General features: G+C 44.9%; 3 protein-coding genes across 3 annotated transcripts; all 3 read left to right on the forward strand.

Annotated features, from left to right (window-relative positions):
* Window positions 1–1,100: 1,100 nt before the first annotated feature.
* Window positions 1,101–2,157, forward strand: LOC143516363 (interferon a3-like). The gene is made up of 5 exons (XM_077007915.1): window positions 1,101–1,253; window positions 1,362–1,442; window positions 1,559–1,708; window positions 1,815–1,907; window positions 2,047–2,157. The coding sequence occupies exons 1-5, from the start codon at window positions 1,101–1,103 to the stop codon at window positions 2,155–2,157; spliced, it is 588 nt and encodes a 195-aa protein (XP_076864030.1).
* A 6,596-nt stretch (window positions 2,158–8,753) lies between these two features.
* LOC143516364 (interferon a3-like) lies at window positions 8,754–9,750 on the forward strand. Its single transcript, XM_077007916.1, has 5 exons — window positions 8,754–8,846; window positions 8,955–9,035; window positions 9,152–9,301; window positions 9,408–9,500; window positions 9,640–9,750. The coding sequence occupies exons 1-5, from the start codon at window positions 8,769–8,771 to the stop codon at window positions 9,748–9,750; spliced, it is 513 nt and encodes a 170-aa protein (XP_076864031.1). The 5' UTR covers window positions 8,754–8,768.
* Window positions 9,751–16,379: 6,629 nt separating this feature from the next.
* Window positions 16,380–17,376, forward strand: LOC143516365 (interferon a3-like). Its single transcript, XM_077007917.1, has 5 exons — window positions 16,380–16,472; window positions 16,581–16,661; window positions 16,778–16,927; window positions 17,034–17,126; window positions 17,266–17,376. The coding sequence occupies exons 1-5, from the start codon at window positions 16,395–16,397 to the stop codon at window positions 17,374–17,376; spliced, it is 513 nt and encodes a 170-aa protein (XP_076864032.1). The 5' UTR covers window positions 16,380–16,394.
* Window positions 17,377–19,452: the final 2,076 nt, after the last annotated feature.

A 19,452-nucleotide genomic window follows, 5' to 3' on the forward strand; every position in this document is an offset into this window, starting at 1 on the left:
TACCATAAAGCATATTCAGCGAACGGCGAAAGCGTATCTAGACGCTTCGCTTTGCTTCACTTCACTTTCTGATTGTAATAGGTTGGGAAGACTGGCTGCACGGTCCCCGCGCACGCACGGCACCTGTTTACCTTTATAAAATAGGTAAGATTAAATCAAAATTTTATTCAGATATGTATTTATCTTCGTATTAGGATGTCTTTGTTCGTTCTGTCATATTCGTTCTTTCTGAGTCGTAATGCTTATGTTACATTAAGTCGTAATGTTAAGCATACACGTCCACTGACAAGAAAGAAAATGTAGGTGATTTTAAGTGTTTTATAAAAAAGTTGTCCTCTTTTGGATATGTTTGTCATTTTTATCCTCCCCAAAAGGACAGAGAGACATCGGTTGTCTTTATCGATGGTGTAACGAGTATCCACAGACCGGAAAGCGAAAAGCGAAAGCGATTAATACTCAGGGAATTTCAAACATCGCTTTCCTTTTCTAGTTCTCGGGATTAAATCTAGGATACGGCAACATGTCTCCACAAAAAAATATTCAGCCAAGAACGGCGAAAAGCATGAACGCCAAGATGAACACCAAACACGTGTGGATTTGCCTTTTTCTTGTATTTTACAGCGTGCAGCGCCAGTGCGCCGCCTGCAAATGGATCAAGAGCGGACAGTACGAAATGAAAAACGAAGAGTCTGTCACAGCTGAAGGAAATAGTGAGACTACTGCATTGTGCCTTGTAACTTCAAATATGTGAAATGTAAATGTTATGTTAAATGATTGGTAACTTTAGAGTTCTTTTAATAAGAGATAGCGCCTGTATTGCGTATGATATTGCATTTAGGAATATTTACAATGTGTCTGGCAAACTTGGCTTTACTAAAGCTATTCATGAGTTCAGGTTGCTTTGTGACTAGAACTTAGTCTATTAACACGGAGAGGGCAAATGTATGTAATGCAGTGGCGGGGAGAGCTTTCTCGAGCTTATAAACCGTTTCCGTTTACATTATATGGAACAATTAATTACGCAAACCGAACGCTCTAAACTTATCAGTGTTGACTGTGTGTTTTATTAGCTACGGTATTTGCACTTACTGTGCTCGGAAATGGCACCGTTATATATGTGGGTTTTTATCCTGCACGCGCTTAGCTACTGGAACTGCGCGAGCGGCTGCACGTGGACGAAGACACAAAAGAAAGGGTCCATCAGCAATTTTCACATTTTAAGCAATAGCTCAATTTCGCATCTTGAGCTGGCGGTAAGTAAATATATACTGCAGATCTGTAGTAAAAACAGAATAAATTGTGTTCAAATAAAAAAAACATTAAAAAAACTAATATTTAATATTTACACGATTTACTTTCAGTGCAAAAATGCTATACGTGACGACACCAAATTGAATTTGGAGTTTCCGAACAAGCAGTATAGCCACATTACTCAACTACAGGTACAGAAAAAATATCAAGGATGTTTACCTCTTTATAGACATTATGTGTTAACATGATTTAAAAACAATATGATGTTTCCTTTAAGGCCAATCATCAATTATTCGTTCTTTTCTAGTCAAAGGATCACATACTGTTTATTCTACGCACTCTAAAAAACGTGATGAGGGTATATGACGGGGAACACGAGAAGTCTGACTGCGACCCACGCAAACTGCAGATATTCCTGCTTGATATTCATCGTCAGGTTTCAGAGCTGGAGCAATGTGTAAGTCGGTGGTGTCGTCAAAGACATCAACATTAATTTTTTTGCCTTTTAAACGTTGGAAATTATTATAGTAATTTTTCTTGTTCATTTTGTTTTAATTACAAAGGCAACACACGTCGTCGTCACAGACCTTACCAGGAGGATATCTAAAAAGATGGATATGCACTTCAAAAGTCTGATCTCTCACCTTAAAAATATGGTAAGCATATTATTTACAGCAATAATTACAGATATGTATTGTGTACGTTTTACACTGTATCCCCGTAAAACGATCTACAGTATGAGAATACACAGCAAAACACAGATGCATTCCATCAACCAGAAATCTCATATTGCAGGACTACAGCACAAAAAGTTGGAATGACATCACAGGCGTAGTGCTGAGACACCTCAGAAGACTCGACTTACTGGCCATAAACACTAAAAACCACCTCCAGGCTTTGACATAAATTTGTGGTGAAAACTCGATTATGAAGAACATAATCGAATGATTTCACCCTAAAGATAATTAAGCTTTGTGTCTGGAAAATTAAAAGTATATATTTTTGTTATGCATAGTTTAGTATTTATATATTGTGATGTGTATTTTGTGATGTCACCTTTATATATGTAATAAATGAAATATATGAAATAAATTAATTTATATATTTATTTTGTTGTTGTACTGATATATTCAGCACGAATCAGGTAACCTAGCCGATGGCCTATATGTAACTATATATGATTAAATGTCGACTGGTTCAAGTTGTGGAATCAGGGGTGTATCGCAGCAAATTCTGGGCCCTGTACACTGTCGATGTCACTGGGCCCTTATAAATGCCAGTAAACGAGGCACATGAGCAAAAAAATTGGCCCCTCTCCCTACCACTTTCTCCCCCACTACCACGCCCATGGGTGGAGTCGAACAAAATTAAACGACATACTCGTGATAAGTGGCGAACCGTCAGGGCCCTCTACGCCCTCTCAGAGGGCCTAAAATATTCTTAAAACATTATATATATAATTATCCAATTTTATTTTATCTACTTACAGTTTTACAATCAACATCTAAACAATTACAAAAATATAAGCAAATAAAAATATTTAACCGTGTCTATTCAATCTGTGTTGGAAGGTGAGGGGTTAAGTGGAAGCCTGTGAGCCTGTGTCTCCCCCTATCAGGACTGTGATGCCCGCTGTTCGTTTACAGAGGGCCTGGCAGTTATAATTCAGCGCAATACCAGTTTCAAATGACAGCAAAATTGACCAATCATATCTTCCCTCTTAGTGGGCGGGCTTAACTGTATGCTAATGACGCTAGCTGTCGTTAGCACCACCGCTAGCTAGTTTCGGCCCTTTGACGTCCTCATTTACATATTCCGCTTGCGAGAACCACGGAGCTGTGAAACCTTATTTTGTTTAGAAACTTATTTTGCTTAACAAGTTATCTAGTACAAATGTTATTTGAACGCACTACATGCGTTTCTAAAGCTATACTGTCGTCTCGGTTTTTTCTTTATTCTTTAGTGCAGTTTATTAGGAGAGGAAAAAAATAATTCGGGGGGGGGGGGGGGGTGTAGCGGGCCCAGGTTTAATGGTCACGGTTCGCTACTAATATATATATATATATATATATATATATATATATATATATATATATGTGTGTGTGTGTGTGTGTGTGTATATATACTGTATATATACATGGCACGTAGTGTATATGACGGCGTTTATTGTCATATGGACAATATTAATTCCAGCAATAATATGATTACAAAGCCACATAGTGGCTTTTAAATAGTCCATCATTGTCACGTTGAGGACCCCGGCCCCTCCCTTTTGGGCGTGTGTAAACGTTGTCCACGTGCTTTGTCTGCGTCCGTGTATATACGTGGTTAGGGTTTTGTTGTGTGATTAATAAGTCTCACCTGTGAATGGCTCGGGGGCTCGAGCGAAAGGACCCCGAGCTGGTGGAGATGCTCCACGAGGGGGTGGTGCGTATATGGAGGGAACGACACCTTGCTCCTTCTCGCGCCACCTCGCCGCTGCAGGTAGGCGTAATCGCGTCCACCCCGGAGGTGGAATTCGGGGAGGAGGATTCTGAGGGGGAGGAGCAGGAAGAAGAGGAGGCGTATTCCCCTTCGGTAGGCGAGGCCTCCACCATAGACTACGGTGGCGAGGAGGAGGAGGCCTACCCCTCTTCGGATGACGACGCCTCCACCATAGACTACGGTGGCGAGGAGGAGGAGGCCTACCCCTCTTCGGATGACGACGCCTCCACCGTTGACTACGTGGGCGAGGAGGAGGAGGCCTACCCCCCCTCGGTATGCGACGCGGTTCCCGAGGACTACGGCGAGGAGGAGGAGGAGGAGTCTGAGGAGGAGGACAACCTTCATCCGCCCGTAGGTCTCTCTCCCACCGTAGAGGAAGACGGGGAGGAGGAGGAAGGCTCCGATTCGGAGGGAGAGGAGGAGAGTCCACTTCCCTCTGAGAGAGCAGCCGGGACTAGGAAAGGGGGTTCGGTGAAGTGTCCATCCTCCGACCGCTCCGGCGAAAGTGCAATGGACTGCTCCGGGAGTGGCAGCCCGGAGCAGTCCATGGAGTGGAGCCGGGGCACAGAGGAGGAGATGGACACAGAGGAGGAGCTCCCTTGCGGCCCACAGGGCGCGTACGACAGCCGCGCTGCACCGGGCGCGTACGACAGCCGCGCTGCACAGGGCGCGTACGACAGCCGCGCTGCACAGGGCGCGTACGACAGCCGCGCTGCACAGGGCGCGTGCGACGGTCGCGCTGCACAGGGCGCGTACGACAGACGCGCTGCACCGGGCGCGTACGACAGACGCGCTGCACCGGGCGCGTCCGCCAGCCGTGCTGCACCCAGCGGAGGGTCCGCAGCAAAGGCTGGAGGAGGAACATCCCCTGCAGCAGCGCCTGCAGCTCCCGGTCTCTCTCCCCTCCTAGCTCTCCTCCTGGCGCGTAGCTGTGTCCCTGTTTCATGTTTTTGTGTACCAGTGTTCGTTAGTCTCCCCGTTTGTGTGCCTAACCCATTTTTCCCTCTCGTGCCACTTTGTGTAAACGTGCCTGTGTGTGTGTTTGTGAACGTTCCGTTTAATGTGTCTCCCGTCTTTTCCCCCGTCTTCCCAGGGAGGGTGTTCTAGGCGGTCCGTGGCGGACGCTTCACCAAGGGCGGTCACCTCCCAGACGCAGGACTGAGCGCGTCGGATCCGCCCATCGTCGTGGGTTCGGGGCACTCGGTCCTGTTGGCACCCCGGGACGGGTAGTGCCCTTGGAGGGGGCGTCTGTCACGTTGAGGACCCCGGCCCCTCCCTTTTGGGCGTGTGTAAACGTTGTCCACGTGCTTTGTCTGCGTCCGTGTATATACGTGGTTAGGGTTTTGTTGTGTGATTAATAAGTCTCACCTGTGAATCGTCTCGTGATCACGTGGGGCTAATGTGGTTTGTCTATTTAATGTGCGCTCGCGCAGTGTCCTGTGCTCGTCGTCGTCTATGTCTGCACGTTGTGCTGATTGTATAAGTGTTTATCGTGCGCTATTGCGCAATATCTGTTTAAAATAAAAGTGACGTCTGTCGCCACAAGAGGGATTCGTGTCTCATCCTTCACCACGACCCCATCGTCACAATCATAAGACCACCAAACAAGTTGTTTTACGCAAAGTGCATCCTAAAGAACAACCTACAACTCTAACATGGGTATTTCTTCCTCTTACCTATTTGTGGTGGTTAGTGGTAATCTAAGAATTTCAATAGCTTTAAAAAAAACAGTGCCTTTAAGACCGCCACTTGCGTCCGTGTTAACCGTGTTAAGGTCATTTGTAGATGGTGCCTTAGACGTTGCAGAGGCGACAGCAGTACGTTTAAAATAACATGTTATCTACAATTTAAACGGCTGTATGTTTTCGTAGTCCGGCCCGGAGTTTCTGGGACAAGTTGTTTTTTTTTCTGATCCGGTGCATACCGTCAGCCCGCATCAGCTGGCCCAGTCCGCGGCCGCGGTCCAACTCGTTCATGTGTTTACAGGCCCAGTCCGCGGCCGCGCTGAGCAGGTTAGTCTGACTGGAGCGGGAGAGGTAATAACACCGTTAAACAGCAGCGTGACTACGGGCCGGGGCCGCAGTGTGTGGCAGTGGCTCCTCCACGGGCTGAGTTAAACCACCGGCGGCCGGCGGCCAACCGGCCCACTAACCCATCGGCCCACCGGGGAAATCCCCGGTAGCAATGTATGCCAGTCCGCCCCTGGTCCAAAGCACAATATTCCCAAAACACCAGTGCGTATCCTTAAAAATGCAATGGCTGAAGAACGGTTTGTATGAAAATCAAAATCATAACTTGATCACTAATATATATTTTTTCATCTTCTAACAGCGAATGTGTTTAAGTAATGGGTGACGTACTTTTTCACAGTGTACAACGTACAATGGCGATGGACACTACACTGAAAAGTGAAAGCGATGACGATGACTACCCTACCTTTCGGCATTTACATAATTTTCTCTTTCCAAAGTAGCGAACAAATCTAGGATACGGCAACCTGTCTCCATAAAGTAGTGATGTAACATTTGAAGCGATGCCTCGGAGCCTGTATCGAGCAAAAAGGGGCGTGCCAGATGAAGCCCCGGTTCGAGGCGTGTGTCATTACCGTAAAAATCACGTGACTGATGACAAACGAGGCCTCGGATTCAGTGGGCTACGTCATCGTTTCGTTTTGAGTGTCACAACCACATAAAGCGGGTTTGAGCCAGAGTCCTGCACGGGTCCGTTTTTTGAGACCAGAGTACAGCACCCACCCACCCACCCGCGAACCCGTGGCTATTTCAAAATTAAATCCGTACCCGCCCGGACCCGTTAATATTCTACCCGTTACCCACCCGTGCCCGTGAAAAATCACACAAATCGAAAGTATTCCTATAGAGCACTTTATTTTTCAATGCGCCTCTGAAAAAAACGTCAGTACAACACAAAATAAAATCTAAGGTTGCTGTGCAGAAACAGTATTCCTATCTAAAAGTAGCAACTGGTAAACGCAAGAAAATGTATGTAGCCAACCGGTGGCATAACACAGCGCAAAACGAGAGGGAACAAATGCCAGTATAACAACTAAATAAAATCGCATAGGTTCACAAATCTATCCTAGGTTACTGTACAGTAACAGTATATCGTCCACAGTCCCAGGTTTGAGCTGCGTTCTGCGCTCTTGTGTCACAAAACCAGCGGAGGAAAAATCTCTGACTCGCAGCGTTGGATGCGGGGATTGAGAGGACACTTCGGGCAGTTGTTGCCAGTTTGGGGAAATCGTCTTGGTGTTCTTTCCACCACAAAAGAACATCGAACGATTCGTCCTTAGGTGGCTTGAGTTCGATGTATGCTGAAAGTTCATCCTCGTTTGGCTCAATTTAACTTACCCGCCCGCATACCCGTAAAATTGCGGTATGTGTAAAACCCACCCGTTTCAGCATCTATTTGCCCGTACCCGTACCTGACCCGGTGCAGAACTCTAGTTTGAGCCTTGCAGCCCTTTGTGGGTTTTGAGTTGGTGTTTGGTGTTGTGAGAGGTGTGCATTGGTTAATTAGTTGGAGTTAGTGGTTAAAGGTCTGTTATAAAATAGATTATATCAGCTATTATTTATTATTCGTATTATTATAGATGGATAGATAGTTTCCTGTTTTTCAGTTCCATAAGCACTCTTGTACTCCGAGTTCCACAAGCAAAATAAGTATTTATTTTACGTGTTCAACATCACATCACTCAAATAATAATATTTCCATGTAAAACACACTTTTATATCCATTGGGACGTGGCAAAAATATTTTATTTTATACACAGACATTCCAGGTAATGAACCTTTTAGATGGAAAGCCCCATTGGTTCATGAAGCCTCGTTTTGCCATCACTACCATAAAGCATATTCAGCGAACGGCGAAAGCGTATCTAGACGCTTCGCTTTGCTTCACTTCACTTTCTGATTGTAATAGGTTGGGAAGACTGGCTGCACGGTCCCCGCGCACGCACGGCACCTGTTTACCTTTATAAAATAGGTAAGATTAAATCAAAATTTTATTCAGATATGTATTTATCTTCGTATTAGCCTGTCTTTGTTCGTTCTGTCATATTCGTTCTTTCTGAGTCGTAATGCTTATGTTACATTAAGTCGTAATGTTAAGCATACACGTCCACTGACAAGAAAGAAAATGTAGGTGATTTTAAGTGTTTTATAAAAAAGTTGTCCTCTTTTGGATATGTTTGTCATTTTTATCCTCCCCAAAAGGACAGAGAGACATCGGTTGTCTTTATCGATGGTGTAACGAGTATCCACAGACCGGAAAGCGAAAAGCGAAAGCGATTAATACTCAGGGAATTTCAAACATCGCTTTCCTTTTCTAGTTCTCGGGATTAAATCTAGGATACGGCAACATGTCTCCACAAAAAAATATTCAGCCAAGAACGGCGAAAAGCATGAACGCCAAGATGAACACCAAACACGTGTGGATTTGCCTTTTTCTTGTATTTTACAGCGTGCAGCGCCAGTGCGCCGCCTGCAAATGGATCAAGAGCGGACAGTACGAAATGAAAAACGAAGAGTCTGTCACAGCTGAAGGAAATAGTGAGACTACTGCATTGTGCCTTGTAACTTCAAATATGTGAAATGTAAATGTTATGTTAAATGATTGGTAACTTTAGAGTTCTTTTAATAAGAGATAGCGCCTGTATTGCGTATGATATTGCATTTAGGAATATTTACAATGTGTCTGGCAAACTTGGCTTTACTAAAGCTATTCATGAGTTCAGGTTGCTTTGTGACTAGAACTTAGTCTATTAACACGGAGAGGGCAAATGTATGTAATGCAGTGGCGGGGAGAGCTTTCGCGAGCTTATAAACCGTTTCCGTTTACATTATATGGAACAATTAATTACGCAAACCGAACGCTCTAAACTTATCAGTGTTGACTGTGTGTTTTATTAGCTACGGTATTTGCACTTACTGTGCTCGGAAATGGCACCGTTATATACGTGGGTTTTTATCCTGCACGCGCTTAGCTACTGGAACTGCGCGAGCGGCTGCACGTGGATGAAGACACAAAAGAAAGGGTCCATCAGCAATTTTCACATTTTAAGCAATAGCTCAATTTCGCATCTTGAGCTGGCGGTAAGTAAATATATACTGCAGATCTGTAGTAAAAACAGAATAAATTGTGTTCAAATAAAAAAAACATTAAAAAAACTAATATTTAATATTTACACGATTTACTTTCAGTGCAAAAATGCTATACGTGACGACACCAAATTGAATTTGGAGTTTCCGAACAAGCAGTATAGCCACATTACTCAACTACAGGTACAGAAAAAATATCAAGGATGTTTACCTCTTTATAGACATTATGTGTTAACATGATTTAAAAACAATATGATGTTTCCTTTAAGGCCAATCATCAATTATTCGTTCTTTTCTAGTCAAAGGATCACATACTGTTTATTCTACGCACTCTAAAAAACGTGATGAGGGTATATGACGGGGAACACGAGAAGTCTGACTGCGACCCACGCAAACTGCAGATATTCCTGCTTGATATTCATCGTCAGGTTTCAGAGCTGGAGCAATGTGTAAGTCGGTGGTGTCGTCAAAGACATCAACATTAATTTTTTTGCCTTTTAAACGTTGGAAATTATTATAGTAATTTTTCTTGTTCATTTTGTTTTAATTACAAAGGCAACACACGTCGTCGTCACAGACCTTACCAGGAGGATATCTAAAAAGATGGATATGCACTTCAAAAGTCTGATCTCTCACCTTAAAAATATGGTAAGCATATTATTTACAGCAATAATTACAGATATGTATTGTGTACGTTTTACACTGTATCCCCGTAAAACGATCTACAGTATGAGAATACACAGCAAAACACAGATGCATTCCATCAACCAGAAATCTCATATTGCAGGACTACAGCACAAAAAGTTGGAATGACATCACAGGCGTAGTGCTGAGACACCTCAGAAGACTCGACTTACTGGCCATAAACACTAAAAACCACCTCCAGGCTTTGACATAAATTTGTGGTGAAAACTCGATTATGAAGAACATAATCGAATGATTTCACCCTAAAGATAATTAAGCTTTGTGTCTGGAAAATTAAAAGTATATATTTTTGTTATGCATAGTTTAGTATTTATATATTGTGATGTGTATTTTGTGATGTCACCTTTATATATGTAATAAATGAAATATATGAAATAAATTAATTTATATATTTATTTTGTTGTTGTACTGATATATTCAGCACGAATCAGGTAACCTAGCCGATGGCCTATATGTAACTATATATGATTAAATGTCGACTGGTTCAAGTTGTGGAATCAGGGGTGTATCGCAGCAAATTCTGGGCCCTGTACACTGTCGATGTCACTGGGCCCTTATAAATGCCAGTAAACGAGGCACATGAGCAAAAAAATTGGCCCCTCTCCCTACCACTTTCTCCCCCACTACCACGCCCATGGGTGGAGTCGAACGAAATTAAACGACATACTCGTGATAAGTGGCGAACCGTCAGGGCCCTCTACGCCCTCTCAGAGGGCCTAAAATATTCTTAAAACATTATATATATAATTATCCAATTTTATTTTATCTACTTACAGTTTTACAATCAACATCTAAACAATTACAAAAATATAAGCAAATAAAAATATTTAACCGTGTCTATTCAATCTGTGTTGGAAGGTGAGGGGTTAAGTGGAAGCCTGTGAGCCTGTGTCTCCCCCTATCAGGACTGTGATGCCCGCTGTTCGTTTACAGAGGGCCTGGCAGTTATAATTCAGCGCAATACCAGTTTCAAATGACAGCAAAATTGACCAATCATATCTTCCCTCTTAGTGGGCGGGCTTAACTGTATGCTAATGACGCTAGCTGTCGTTAGCACCACCGCTAGCTAGTTTCGGCCCTTTGACGTCCTCATTTACATATTCCGCTTGCGAGAACCACGGAGCTGTGAAACCTTATTTTGTTTAGAAACTTATTTTGCTTAACAAGTTATCTAGTACAAATGTTATTTGAACGCACTACATGCGTTTCTAAAGCTATACTGTCGTCTCGGTTTTTTCTTTATTCTTTAGTGCAGTTTATTAGGAGAGGAAAAAAATAATTCGGGGGGGGGGGGGGTGTAGCGGGCCCAGGTTTAATGGTCACGGTTCGCTACTAATATATATATATATATATATATATATATATATATATATATATATATGTGTGTGTGTGTGTGTGTGTGTATATATACTGTATATATACATGGCACGTAGTGTATATGACGGCGTTTATTGTCATATGGACAATATTAATTCCAGCAATAATATGATTACAAAGCCACATAGTGGCTTTTAAATAGTCCATCATTGTCACGTTGAGGACCCCGGCCCCTCCCTTTTGGGCGTGTGTAAACGTTGTCCACGTGCTTTGTCTGCGTCCGTGTATATACGTGGTTAGGGTTTTGTTGTGTGATTAATAAGTCTCACCTGTGAATGGCTCGGGGGCTCGAGCGAAAGGACCCCGAGCTGGTGGAGATGCTCCACGAGGGGGTGGTGCGTATATGGAGGGAACGACACCTTGCTCCTTCTTGCGCCACCTCGCCGCTGCAGGTAGGCGTAATCGCGTCCACCCCGGAGGTGGAATTCGGGGAGGAGGATTCTGAGGGGGAGGAGCAGGAAGAAGAGGAGACGTATTCCCCTTCGGTAGGCGAGGCCTCCACCATAGACTACGGTGGCGAGGAGGAGGAGGCCTACCCCTCTTCGGATGACGACGCCTCCACCATAGACTACGGTGGCGAGGAGGAGGAGGCCTACCCCTCTTCGGATGACGACGCCTCCACCGTTGACTACGTGGGCGAGGAGGAGGAGGCCTACCCCCCCTCGGTATGCGACGCGGTTCCCGAGGACTACGGCGAGGAGGAGGAGGAGGAGTCTGAGGAGGAGGACAACCTTCATCCGCCCGTAGGTCTCTCTCCCACCGTAGAGGAAGACGGGGAGGAGGAGGAAGGCTCCGATTCGGAGGGAGAGGAGGAGAGTCCACTTCCCTCTGAGAGAGCAGCCGGGACTAGGAAAGGGGGTTCGGTGAAGTGTCCATCCTCCGACCGCTCCGGCGAAAGTGCAATGGACTGCTCCGGGAGTGGCAGCCCGGAGCAGTCCATGGAGTGGAGCCGGGGCACAGAGGAGGAGATGGACACAGAGGAGGAGCTCCCTTGCGGCCCACAGGGCGCGTACGACAGCCGCGCTGCACCGGGCGCGTACGACAGCCGCGCTGAACAGGGCGCGTACGACAGCCGCGCTGCACAGGGCGCGTACGACAGCCGCGCTGCACAGGGCGCGTACGACAGCCGCGCTGCACAGGGCGCGTGCGACGGTCGCGCTGCACAGGGCGCGTACGACAGACGCGCTGCACCGGGCGCGTACGACAGACGCGCTGCACCGGGCGCGTCCGCCAGCCGTGCTGCACCCAGCGGAGGGTCCGCAGCAAAGGCTGGAGGAGGAACATCCCCTGCAGCAGCGCCTGCAGCTCCCGGTCTCTCTCCCCTCCTAGCTCTCCTCCTGGCGCGTAGCTGGGTCCCTGTTTCATGTTTTTGTGTACCAGTGTTCGTTAGTCTCCCCGTTTGTGTGCCTAACCCATTTTTCCCTCTCGTGCCACTTTGTGTAAACGTGCCTGTGTGTGTGTTTGTGAACGTTCCGTTTAATGTGTCTCCCGTCTTTTCCCCCGTCTTCCCAGGGAGGGTGTTCTAGGCGGTCCGTGGCGGACGCTTCACCAAGGGCGGTCACCTCCCAGACGCAGGACTGAGCGCGTCGGATCCGCCCATCGTCGTGGGTTCGGGGCACTCGGTCCTGTTGGCACCCCGGGACGGGTAGTGCCCTTGGAGGGGGCGTCTGTCACGTTGAGGACCCCGGCCCCTCCCTTTTGGGCGTGTGTAAACGTTGTCCACGTGCTTTGTCTGCGTCCGTGTATATACGTGGTTAGGGTTTTGTTGTGTGATTAATAAGTCTCACCTGTGAATCGTCTCGTGATCACGTGGGGCTAATGTGGTTTGTCTATTTAATGTGCGCTCGCGCAGTGTCCTGTGCTCGTCGTCGTCTATGTCTGCACGTTGTGCTGATTGTATAAGTGTTTATCGTGCGCTATTGCGCAATATCTGTTTAAAATAAAAGTGACGTCTGTCGCCACAAGAGGGATTCGTGTCTCATCCTTCACCACGACCCCATCGTCACAATCATAAGACCACCAAACAAGTTGTTTTACGCAAAGTGCATCCTAAAGAACAACCTACAACTCTAACATGGGTATTTCTTCCTCTTACCTATTTGTGGTGGTTAGTGGTAATCTAAGAATTTCAATAGCTTTAAAAAAAACAGTGCCTTTAAGACCGCCACTTGCGTCCGTGTTAACCGTGTTAAGGTCATTTGTAGATGGTGCCTTAGACGTTGCAGAGGCGACAGCAGTACGTTTAAAATAACATGTTATCTACAATTTAAACGGCTGTATGTTTTCGTAGTCCGGCCCGGAGTTTCTGGGACAAGTTGTTTTTTTTTCTGATCCGGTGCATACCGTCAGCCCGCATCAGCTGGCCCAGTCCGCGGCCGCGGTCCAACTCGTTCATGTGTTTACAGGCCCAGTCCGCGGCCGCGCTGAGCAGGTTAGTCTGACTGGAGCGGGAGAGGTAATAACACCGTTAAACAGCAGCGTGACTACGGGCCGGGGCCGCAGTGTGTGGCAGTGGCTCCTCCACGGGCTGAGTTAAACCACCGGCGGCCAGCGGCCCGGCGGCCAACCGGCCCACTAACCCATCGGCCCACCGGGGAAATCCCCGGTAGCAATGTATGCCAGTCCGCCCCTGGTCCAAAGCACAATATTCCCAAAACACCAGTGCGTATCCTTAAAAATGCAATGGCTGAAGAACGGTTTGTATGAAAATCAAAATCATAACTTGATCACTAATATATATTTTTTCATCTTCTAACAGCGAATGTGTTTAAGTAATGGGTGACGTACTTTTTCACAGTGTACAACGTACAATGGCGATGGACACTACACTGAAAAGTGAAAGCGATGACGATGACTACCCTACCTTTCGGCATTTACATAATTTTCTCTTTCCAAAGTAGCGAACAAATCTAGGATACGGCAACCTGTCTCCATAAAGTAGTGATGTAACATTTGAAGCGATGCCTCGGAGCCTGTATCGAGCAAAAAGGGGCGTGCCAGATGAAGCCCCGGTTCGAGGCGTGTGTCATTACCGTAAAAATCACGTGACTGATGACAAACGAGGCCTCGGATTCAGTGGGCTACGTCATCGTTTCGTTTTGAGTGTCACAACCACATAAAGCGGGTTTGAGCCAGAGTCCTGCACGGGTCCGTTTTTTGAGACCAGAGTACAGCACCCACCCACCCACCCGCGAACCCGTGGCTATTTCAAAATTAAATCCGTACCCGCCCGGACCCGTTAATATTCTACCCGTTACCCACCCGTGCCCGTGAAAAATCACACAAATCGAAAGTATTCCTATAGAGCACTTTATTTTTCAATGCGCCTCTGAAAAAAACGTCAGTACAACACAAAATAAAATCTAAGGTTGCTGTGCAGAAACAGTATTCCTATCTAAAAGTAGCAACTGGTAAACGCAAGAAAATTTATGTAGCCAACCGGTGGCATAACACAGCGCAAAACGAGAGGGAACAAATGCCAGTATAACAACTAAATAAAATCGCATAGGTTCACAAATCTATCCTAGGTTACTGTACAGTAACAGTATATCGTCCACAGTCCCAGGTTTGAGCTGCGTTCTGCGCTCTTGGGTCACAAAACCAGCGGAGGAAAAATCTCTGACTCGCAGCGCTGGATGCGGGGATTGAGAGGACACTTCGGGCAGTTGTTGCCAGTTTGGGGAAATCGTCTTGGTGTTCTTTCCACCACAAAAGAACATCGAACGATTCGTCCTTAGGTGGCTTGAGTTCGATGTATGCTGAAAGTTCATCCTCGTTTGGCTCAATTTAACTTACCCGCCCGCATACCCGTAAAATTGCGGTATGTGTAAAACCCACCCGTTTCAGCATCTATTTGCCCGTACCCGTACCTGACCCGGTGCAGAACTCTAGTTTGAGCCTTGCAGCCCTTTGTGGGTTTTGAGTTGGTGTTTGGTGTTGTGAGAGGTGTGCATTGGTTAATTAGTTGGAGTTAGTGGTTAAAGGTCTGTTATAAAATAGATTATATCAGCTATTATTTATTATTCGTATTATTATAGATGGATAGATAGTTTCCTGTTTTTCAGTTCCATAAGCACTCTTGTACTCCGAGTTCCACAAGCAAAATAAGTATTTATTTTACGTGTTCAACATCACATCACTCAAATAATAATATTTCCATGTAAAACACACTTTTATATCCATTGGGACGTGGCAAAAATATTTTATTTTATACACAGACATTCCAGGTAATGAACCTTTTAGATGGAAAGCCCCATTGGTTCATGAAGCCTCGTTTTGCCATCACTACCATAAAGCATATTCAGCGAACGGCGAAAGCGTATCTAGACGCTTCGCTTTGCTTCACTTCACTTTCTGATTGTAATAGGTTGGGAAGACTGGCTGCACGGTCCCCGCGCACGCACGGCACCTGTTTACCTTTATAAAATAGGTAAGATTAAATCAAAATTTTATTCAGATATGTATTTATCTTCGTATTAGCCTGTCTTTGTTCGTTCTGTCATATTCGTTCTTTCTGAGTCGTAATGCTTATGTTACATTAAGTCGTAATGTTAAGCATACACGTCCACTGACAAGAAAGAAAATGTAGGTGATTTTAAGTGTTTTATAAAAAAGTTGTCCTCTTTTGGATATGTTTGTCATTTTTATCCTCCCCAAAAGGACAGAGAGACATCGGTTGTCTTTATCGATGGTGTAACGAGTATCCACAGACCGGAAAGCGAAAAGCGAAAGCGATTAATACTCAGGGAATTTCAAACATCGCTTTCCTTTTCTAGTTCTCGGGATTAAATCTAGGATACGGCAACATGTCTCCACAAAAAAATATTCAGCCAAGAACGGCGAAAAGCATGAACGCCAAGATGAACACCAAACACGTGTGGATTTGCCTTTTTCTTGTATTTTACAGCGTGCAGCGCCAGTGCGCCGCCTGCAAATGGATCAAGAGCGGACAGTACGAAATGAAAAACGAAGAGTCTGTCACAGCTGAAGGAAATAGTGAGACTACTGCATTGTGCCTTGTAACTTCAAATATGTGAAATGTAAATGTTATGTTAAATGATTGGTAACTTTAGAGTTCTTTTAATAAGAGATAGCGCCTGTATTGCGTATGATATTGCATTTAGGAATATTTACAATGTGTCTGGCAAACTTGGCTTTACTAAAGCTATTCATGAGTTCAGGTTGCTTTGTGACTAGAACTTAGTCTATTAACACGGAGAGGGCAAATGTATGTAATGCAGTGGCGGGGAGAGCTTTCTCGAGCTTATAAACCGTTTCCGTTTACATTATATGGAACAATTAATTACGCAAACCGAACGCTCTAAACTTATCAGTGTTGACTGTGTGTTTTATTAGCTACGGTATTTGCACTTACTGTGCTCGGAAATGGCACCGTTATATATGTGGGTTTTTATCCTGCACGCGCTTAGCTACTGGAACTGCGCGAGCGGCTGCACGTGGATGAAGACACAAAAGAAAGGGTCCATCAGCAATTTTCACATTTTAAGCAATAGCTCAATTTCGCATCTTGAGCTGGCGGTAAGTAAATATATACTGCAGATCTGTAGTAAAAACAGAATAAATTGTGTTCAAATAAAAAAAACATTAAAAAAACTAATATTTAATATTTACACGATTTACTTTCAGTGCAAAAATGCTATACGTGACGACACCAAATTGAATTTGGAGTTTCCGAACAAGCAGTATAGCCACATTACTCAACTACAGGTACAGAAAAAATATCAAGGATGTTTACCTCTTTATAGACATTATGTGTTAACATGATTTAAAAACAATATGATGTTTCCTTTAAGGCCAATCATCAATTATTCGTTCTTTTCTAGTCAAAGGATCACATACTGTTTATTCTACGTACTCTAAAAAACGTGATGAGGGTATATGACGGGGAACACGAGAAGTCTGACTGCGACCCACGCAAACTGCAGATATTCCTGCTTGATATTCATCGTCAGGTTTCAGAGCTGGAGCAATGTGTAAGTCGGTGGTGTCGTCAAAGACATCAACATTAATTTTTTTGCCTTTTAAACGTTGGAAATTATTATAGTAATTTTTCTTGTTCATTTTGTTTTAATTACAAAGGCAACACACGTCGTCGTCACAGACCTTACCAGGAGGATATCTAAAAAGATGGATATGCACTTCAAAAGTCTGATCTCTCACCTTAAAAATATGGTAAGCATATTATTTACAGCAATAATTACAGATATGTATTGTGTACGTTTTACACTGTATCCCCGTAAAACGATCTACAGTATGAGAATACACAGCAAAACACAGATGCATTCCATCAACCAGAAATCTCATATTGCAGGACTACAGCACAAAAAGTTGGAATGACATCACAGGCGTAGTGCTGAGACACCTCAGAAGACTCGACTTACTGGCCATAAACACTAAAAACCACCTCCAGGCTTTGACATAAATTTGTGGTGAAAACTCGATTATGAAGAACATAATCGAATGATTTCACCCTAAAGATAATTAAGCTTTGTGTCTGGAAAATTAAAAGTATATATTTTTGTTATGCATAGTTTAGTATTTATATATTGTGATGTGTATTTTGTGATGTCACCTTTATATATGTAATAAATGAAATATATGAAATAAATTAATTTATATATTTATTTTGTTGTTGTACTGATATATTCAGCACGAATCAGGTAACCTAGCCGATGGCCTATATGTAACTATATATGATTAAATGTCGACTGGTTCAAGTTGTGGAATCAGGGGTGTATCGCAGCAAATTCTGGGCCCTGTACACTGTCGATGTCACTGGGCCCTTATAAATGCCAGTAAACGAGGCACATGAGCAAAAAAATTGGCCCCTCTCCCTACCACTTTCTCCCCCACTACCACGCCCATGGGTGGAGTCGAACGAAATTAAACGACATACTCGTGATAAGTGGCGAACCGTCAGGGCCCTCTACGCCCTCTCAGAGGGCCTAAAATATTCTTAAAACATTATATATATAATTATCCAATTTTATTTTATCTACTTACAGTTTTACAATCAACATCTAAACAATTACAAAAATATAAGCAAATAAAAATATTTAACCGTGTCTATTCAATCTGTGTTGGAAGGTGAGGGGTTAAGTGGAAGCCTGTGAGCCTGTGTCTCCCCCTATCAGGACTGTGATGCCCGCTGTTCGTTTACAGAGGGCCTGGCAGTTATAATTCAGCGCAATACCAGTTTCAAATGACAGCAAAATTGACCAATCATATCTTCCCTCTTAGTGGGCGGGCTTAACTGTATGCTAATGACGCTAGCTGTCGTTAGCACCACCGCTAGCTAGTTTCGGCCCTTTGACGTCCTCATTTACATATTCCGCTTGCGAGAACCACGGAGCTGTGAAACCTTATTTTGTTTGGAAACTTATTTTGCTTAACAAGTTATCTAGTACAAATGTTATTTGAACGCACTACATGCGTTTCTAAAGCTATACTGTCGTCTCGGTTTTTTCTTTATTCTTTAGTGCAGTTTATTAGGAGAGGAAAAAAATAATTCGGGGGGGGGGGGGGGGGGGGGGGGTGTAGCGGGCCCAGGTTTAATGGTCACGGTTCGCTACTAATATATATATATATATATATATATATATATATATATGTGTGTGTGTGTGTGTGTGTGTGTATATATACTGTATATATACATGGCACGTAGTGTATATGACGGCGTTTATTGTCATATGGACAATATTAATTCCAGCAATAATATGATTACAAAGCCACATAGTGGCTTTTAAATAGTCCATCATTGTCACGTTGAGGACCCCGGCCCCTCCCTTTTGGGCGTGTGTAAACGTTGTCCACGTGCTTTGTCTGCGTCCGTGTATATACGTGGTTAGGGTTTTGTTGTGTGATTAATAAGTCTCACCTGTGAATGGCTCGGGGGCTCGAGCGAAAGGACCCCGAGCTGGTGGAGATGCTCCACGAGGGGGTGGTGCGTATATGGAGGGAACGACACCTTGCTCCTTCTCGCGCCACCTCGCCGCTGCAGGTAGGCGTAATCGCGTCCACCCCGGAGGTGGAATTCGGGGAGGAGGATTCTGAGGGGGAGGAGCAGGAAGAAGAGGAGGCGTATTCCCCTTCGGTAGGCGAAGCCTCCACCATAGACTACGGTGGCGAGGAGGAGGAGGCCTACCCCTCTTCGGATGACGACGCCTCCACCATAGACTACGGTGGCGAGGAGGAGGAGGCCTACCCCTCTTCGGATGACGACGCCTCCACCGTTGACTACGTGGGCGAGGAGGAGGAGGCCTACCCCCCCCTCGGTATGCGACGCGGTTCCCGAGGACTACGGCGAGGAGGAGGAGGAGGAGTCTGAGGAGGAGGACAACCTTCATCCGCCCGTAGGTCTCTCTCCCACCGTAGAGGAAGACGGGGAGGAGGAGGAAGGCTCCGATTCGGAGGGAGAGGAGGAGAGTCCACTTCCCTCTGAGAGAGCAGCCGGGACTAGGAAAGGGGGTTCGGTGAAGTGTCCATCCTCCGACCGCTC

The sequence above is a fragment of the Brachyhypopomus gauderio genome, chromosome 6, assembly GCF_052324685.1.
Source record: "Brachyhypopomus gauderio isolate BG-103 chromosome 6, BGAUD_0.2, whole genome shotgun sequence".
In the NCBI taxonomy this organism is placed as follows: domain Eukaryota; kingdom Metazoa; phylum Chordata; class Actinopteri; order Gymnotiformes; family Hypopomidae; genus Brachyhypopomus; species Brachyhypopomus gauderio.